At 37.5% G+C, this 7197-nt stretch overlaps 1 protein-coding gene across 1 annotated transcript; it reads left to right on the top strand.

The window, feature by feature from the left end:
- Positions 1-2713: 2713 nt before the first annotated feature.
- Positions 2714-6494, top strand: LOC125490640 (general transcription factor II-I repeat domain-containing protein 2A-like). The gene is made up of 2 exons (XM_048630486.1): positions 2714-3958; positions 6297-6494. Exons 1-2 carry the CDS (start codon positions 2714-2716, stop codon positions 6492-6494), a joined length of 1443 nt encoding a protein of 480 aa, XP_048486443.1.
- Positions 6495-7197: the final 703 nt, after the last annotated feature.

The following is a 7197-nucleotide window of genomic DNA, read 5'->3' as shown; positions in this document are numbered from 1 at the left end:
CAGGTGGATTTTTAGAGGAGAATCATACAAGTACAAGTAACTAGGTACTTAATTTGGTACTTTGCTATTTGAAACTAACAAATAAGTGTATGAAGTTCATGGAAACACTGAGCAAAACAAAACGAAAGTGTTTTAACGAGATCGTTAAATACTTTGTAGAGCTAATAGCTGTAAAACATGCTGTAATGACATAAATTTTATGTGCTTACTTGTGAAATGACATACTTACATGTAAAATCTGTAAAATTTATACTTAAGTTACTTTATAGAATAGAGTTTAATCTGCTTTTTCTGTTTATTTATTTGAAGACCAACAAATGATACACTTGGTAAATACATCTAGGCTACATAAATAAAATACTAAATAAAGTGTTCACTTAATTATAGGTATTTACAGCTATCTTTATAATGAAGAGACATTGAATAAAAATATCTAAACTAAACATTTTACTAAGTAAACTAATAACTACTAATAATAACATTAGTAAACTTTAAAACTTACTGTAGATCTTATTTGAAGAAAACAGTAGAGAGTTTTGCTGTAAATATAGATTTATTCAATGTGAAACCGGGTATTATTTTTATGGCGCACGGGTTTTCCGTTTCCATGAAATTATACTTTTCTGTATCCATAATAGTGTATCCATTATCATATTATTCGGTTAAACAATACCTAAACTCATCCGGCTGCGATTGGCTTATGTAGTCGTAACCTATCAAACTGTAGAGCGAAAAGAAGTGAGGTGAGATTTAAAAAAATATTTACTTTTTAATATTTAGTTGCTAAAATATTCTGATACGCTGTTAAATTTAATGTACTTAAGTAGGTTTACTTAAGTATATTTCAATATTGTAGACGGCGCCATTTAGCTAATCTTTTCCGTGTGGAGTAATTTGGTGCTAAATTGTCACTGCAACTTTTTCATTGCTCATTCTTATAGTTATCTACGTACAGTCGTGGGTATATTCCTTTAGGTATGTAATTTTATTTTAGTTATGTAATGATTTCCATGATAACGATATTTTATTCCATGAAAATCGTCCATAATCCATAGGTTTTGCTCGGAAACACTCGTTGCCTCGCAACTGGCATAGAAAGGGGGAAATTATTTTAATAAGAGCATTTTGTGCCGATTTTTTTTTCGCCGTATCGGTTATATGAGACAATATTCACAGTTTCAGGAATTCCCTAATGCCACGTATTTGAATAGCTTTCTGTATTATCCACATTTTCTCAAAATCAAAATAAAGTGCGTTATAAAAATGATTGTAATAATATTTCGCTATTCACACAGCTCCTATGTTTTGTTTGTAAAGGAATACATTTTGTAGAGTGAGATAGGAGCTTTATAAACTTTCGCAAATAATATTAAAAATCAAGAATATCTTATTACTTAGTCCATGTTTTTTCGTTTATAAAGGTTTCTGTTAATATTGGCAATCTTGGAAATCTTTCCGATTGTCTTATTTTCCACACTGTCAGCTTACCACATAACATAAGGCTTCCGTGTTTTGTTTTCCACCCGCCTGAAAAACATCACATTCCCTCAGTCAGCATAAAGTGTTATATCTTACGCCTACCTTTGAGTTATGATACCCTGGTCATTTACCAAGGCCCCAACTCGGTTGCAAACGTAAACAACTTACATTATAACGGTGTAAGAGCTACTAGGGTGGCATAAATATGTTGGTGTTTGTTAGTTTCCGGTACCGCCCTGGGCTGAGGAATTTTGTACCTAAACATGTATCTGATGCATAAACAGGGCACCACATACCTCATTATGAGATGTTGAAAAGTATAATGAGCCACGAAGCCTGGGTGTTAGTGTAAAATTTTGAATTAATTTGATGATTTATGGGCGAGATTTCATTCGTTTAGAGCAGGGGTCGGCAACCGGCGGCCCGCGGGCCGCATGCGGCCCGTGGACTAACTCAGTGCGGCCCGCAAGCCTGAGGTCCGAAAGAAAAAAATACCAAAGCAAAAGGCCATATTATACTAAGCCATATAGTTAAGATTCTTGAAAGCTCGCTCCCACCTGGGGGTAATAAAAATGTACCTTACTACTTATTTCATATATTTGCTGTACTTATTCAATTCTTGGAAAATTATTTTGCGTTTATCCGCCGCACGTGGCCGTCGGTGGCAGGCAGGCGGCTTCTTTGAGACAATAGGCGGCGGCAGTCTTTGATTAGACGCAGGTGTGCGGCGGCGAAAAATCCAAAGCGACCGGCTTTAGTTGAAATAACAGCTGCGCGTGCAGCTCTCGCCTCATTCGGTTGTGGAAATTCGCCGGAAACTCACGTCTCATCTCACGAATATAACCTGAAACGACATTACGACACTGAGCACAAAGCTAAATTTGACTGTCTTGAAGGAGAAATACGAAAAAGGAAAATTTCCACTTTGAAATCGTCATTACAAAGTCAACAAAACATATTTAAAGTTGTGGCAGACAACAGCGAATCGAATGTTCGTGCCAGTTACAGGGTAGCAGAGATTCTAGCAAAAAGTGGACGTCCGTTTACCGATAGTGAATTAGTAAAAGAGTGTGCCTTAGCTATCGCAGAAGAAATATGCCCAGAGCAAAAGAAAATATTTGAAAATCTTTGTCTCTCTGCGAGAACTTGCACCCGACGTACTGAAGACTTGGGTGCTAATTTGTGTGAACAACTCAGGGACAAGGCGCAGTCTTTTGACTGCTTCTCTTTAGCGATGGATGAAAGTACAGACGTGTCGGATACAGCACAGCTACTCATATTTGTTCGCGGCATTGACGAAAACTTTACTGTTTACGAAGAGCTTGTGAAAATGTGCAGTTTAAAAGGTACGACTACAGGAGAAGATTTATTTCACCATGTGGAAAAAGCTCTGAACTCATTGCAATTAAGCTGGGAAAAGTTAACAAGTGTCACTACCGATGGAGGCAAGAACATGAGCGGTCAAAACAAAGGTGTTGTTGGGAGAATCATCAGCAAAGTGAAAGATTCTGGATCTACTGTGCCGTTGATTTTCCACTGTATTGTCCATCAAGAGGCATTGTGCTCCAAAGTTATATCCTGGAAAGAAATAATGGATACTGTAACATCCACTGTTAATTATATAAGAAGAAATGGACTCACTCACCGTCAGTTCCAAAAGTTTTTGGAAGATCTGGAGGCTGATTATGGTGACGTGGTTTACTACTGTGAAGTGAGGTGGCTGAGTCGAGGTGCCGTTTTAGAACGGTTTTTTGATTTGAGAAAAGAAATTGGAAACTTCATGGAGATGAAAGGAAAGCCAGTGGAAGAGCTTACTAACAAACAGTGGATTATCGATCTTGGTTTTTTAACTGATTTGACTAAGGAACTGAACCAGCTCAACAAACGTTTGCAGGGAAAAAATAAATTGATTTGCGACATGTATTCAGATGTCAAGTCATTTGAGATGAAACTGAAACTGTTTATCAAGCATATTGATGAAAAAAAGCTTGACCATTTTCCCAATTGCAAGAAAGCCGTGGAAGAAGCTGGAAATAACTTTGTGTGGGAAAATATCACAATGAGAAAAGTGTTAGCACAACTACAAACTGAGTTTGTAAATCGATTCACCGATTTTAAAAAGAGCTCCCTTAACATGGAAATATTCCAAAACCCTTTTGGAATTGATGTTAGTGAGGTACCAAGCTACTTGCAAATGAATATTGTAGATTTGCAAAGTAATAGCCAACTTAAAACTGCATTTAAAGAAAGCACAGACTTGATACAATTCTATGGAGGTTTGAGCTCTGAAAACTTCAAAGAATTGAAAAAGTTTGCTCAGCAGATAATAACTATGTTTGGTAGTACATATTTGTGTGAGCAGACTTTTTCAGTACTCAACTACCGCAAAAATAAGAATTGTTCGCGGTTAACGGATGAACATTTAGAAGCGATACTGCACGTTTCTACTACTAAAATGAAAGCAGACGTTAAAAAACTTGCAAGTCAAATGCAGCAGCAAAAATCGCACTTGTTATTTTTATGTTTAATTTATGATTATTTGTTCTATTCTATTCTATTATTCTATTATCTGTGGGGGTGTAAGTACCTGCACCTGGCTCTCTCGAATGGAACCTTTGTGCATATCCCCAAGGTCTAAACTGCCTTCCTAAGCTTGGACCATTTCCACACCACGCTGGTCCACTGCGGGTTGGTGGGTTCACATATCTAGATGTGCTAGATCTAGATATGCAGGTTTCCTCACGATGTTTTCCTTCACCGTAAGAGCGATGGTATACATTGTACTTAAGTTAAAAGAACTCATTGGTACATGTCAGCGCCGGGATCGAACCCGCATCTCTGGCGTGAGAAGCGGGCGCTTACCCGACTGAGCTACCACCGCTCTTTGTTAGTTTTAGTTATTATCTGTATAGTAATTCAATTAATATAGACATGATTGTATGAAGATATATGCGTTTTATTTGAAATACATGCCCGAACCTATAGATATAAAAATAAGTGCGGCCCGCACTGAAACTCTGGCAACTTAAGTGGCCCTGCTATAGCAAAAGGTTGCCGACCCCTGGTTTAGAGCATATTATTATGGGAGCGTGCATGCATAATTTCCATGCTATTACACTACCATTTTAAGCAGGCATTACTTTTAATTAAATTCCAAAAAGCAGAATAAATAAAATGATATGCTTTTTAAAAGCCGGATAACTAATAGTTCTAATTTTAAAGCTGCAGCCGAAACATCAAACAAACTGGCCGGCGAAACAAAAAATATCGTCCTTCTGGAACGCTGATTATTCAGAAATATTCACAACTTCCAGCCCAATTACGGACAAAACGGTGCCCTTAACTCAGAAGAACAAGTCTGGGGCTTAATTAAGAAATTAAGATAAGAGAGGGACACAAATACCTTATAATCTACACCGGAAACCATTCGGAAGCTATTCGGTGGACAAAGTGTGCCGATCGAGTCCGCCCCGATGCATCGACTGCGACTGCGCGAGTTCAATTTATACTTTAGGAATGCTGATTTAGGGTATGGTTTGTAATTAAATTTAGTAACACTGAGAGAAGCGGCCAACCGTAGTTAGGTATTGTTAGGTAATTGATTCTTGAAATATGCAATCTGTGGTGATGGATGTTTTGCTCTACTAAAAGATACATATCACGTAGGTACCATTTTAAAAGTTACAAAAATGAAAAAACAAAGGGAACAAATAAGCACTAAATATAATATACTAGCTGTTCCCGCGAGCTTCGCTTCGCCTTTAACAGTTTTCCCGTGGGAATTCCGGGACAAAAAGTAGTCTATGTTCTTTCTCAGGGTCTAGACCATATTATTATGTATAACAAATTTCATTCAAATCCGTTCGGGCGTGAAAGAGTAACAGACAGACAGACACAGTTACTTTCGCATTTATAATATTAGTTAGAATTAGGATTATACCTACTTGCCTATACACCATTTTCTTTCCTGAATAAAACATTCTACCTACAGTCATATACTAATATTAGTCTATGCTACAGTGTTTCTGTCCTAAAACGCTAGAAAACAGAACTGCAGTTGCGCATTACGCGGCCGGCGTTTTCATACATAAATTCCAATTAAATGAATGTCACAACACGATTTAAGTATATTTTATCGATGCTTTCGATTAAAATTTATCGATATCCGCGGCCTATTGTTTAGTTGCGATGACAAGCGAGCGAGTCGACGAGGGGCGAAGAACCGAAAAGGTAGTTTTTGTGTAGTTATTTAGTTACTTTATGACAGTGTGAAAACATATGGCGCTCGTAAACTTGTTTTTGTGGTTTCAATTTAAAATGGACTACTTACTTTAGTATGGCTCTTTATTGTCACAGAAATTCCGTTTCGCCCGGTGGGCAGGTGATCAACAAAGTATCAAAATATATAAAAAACTAGCTGATCCCGCGCGCTTCGCTTCGCCTTAAATAGTTTTCCCGTGGGAATTCCGGGATAAAAAGTAGCCTATGTTCTTTCCCAGGGTCTAGACCGTATGTATACCAAATTTCATTCAAATCCGTTCAGTAGTTTTGGCGTGAAAGAGTAACAGACAGACAGACAGACAGACAGACAGACAGAAAGACAGACAGACACAGTTACTTTCGCATTTATAATATTAGTTAGGATAAGAACAGTGCTTGTTTATACCAGTCATAAATATAGATTTTCAGTTTTAAAATTAAATTAAATTAAATTAAATTTTAGGGTGGCTTGCACAACAAAGTTAATCAAAATTAAATAGTCATAGATTTAATTTCGATTAACGATGCAAGACACCCATAGTGTCCCATACCGGGAGACGGTCGCTACGTGCGGCCACTGCGGGGAGAGAGGCCACGTGCTGGGTGAATGCACCAAAAAAGCTGAGCCGCCAAAATGTGCAACCTGCCTCCACTTCAACAAGCCCTGCAATCACAAGACGGGGGATGCCGAATGCCCAGCTAAGCTTATAGCCCAGAAACGGTACATTGCGTCAATTAATTATGAAGACGTCTAAAGGCGCCCCTTATTAAGTAGGGTAAATCGTGGTATAACTGGCATGCGTCAGTAACTGGCACTGTGACTATAAAAGTAAATATATTAAGCTTTTGGATATAGTAAGGCCATCTTTGATGTGTCTACAGCAATCTCCAATCATTCATTGATATTATTGTTTAATTTTACACCGCTAGGTGGGTATTTTCCGGCGCTAGAAATTATCTCAGTCAAAGCGGCGAAGATCGCCAAAAAAATGCTCGTTTGTTAAGTTTTTATTAAGGAGACACCAACATTTGTATGGCCTGTTTTTGTGAAAATAAATAAGTTTTTTATAAAGTGACAATAACAAGGAAGTAGGGAAAGGTCTAAACAATATCATAATATCCCGATTCACTGTGATTTTGGTTGCTTTCGAGTTATATTTGAGGGTGCTAGTTACTGAAATATAATTTATATCTTCACTTAGTAACTGGCACCCCCCTGCCAGTTACTAATATTTTGGGTTTTGTAATTTTAAGCCATTTTATGCCTTCTATCGAAAGAAAATACGATTTAAAGTGCACTGTAAAAACCCCCAGTGTCTAGTTAGCTTTGTTTCAATAACTGGCACAGGGCTGCCAGTTACTAATTTGCATAGATTTTTCTAACGCACCAGTAACTGGCACTTACTGGTGCGGTAAACATTTATTTCATGTTTCTTTTAAAAAAATCACTAAAATCAA

This window comes from Plutella xylostella, chromosome 26, assembly GCF_932276165.1.
Source record: "Plutella xylostella chromosome 26, ilPluXylo3.1, whole genome shotgun sequence".
In the NCBI taxonomy this organism is placed as follows: Eukaryota; Metazoa; Arthropoda; class Insecta; order Lepidoptera; family Plutellidae; genus Plutella; species Plutella xylostella.
Note: the sequence above shows the minus strand (reverse complement) of the source record. Positions and strands in the feature narration are given on the sequence as shown.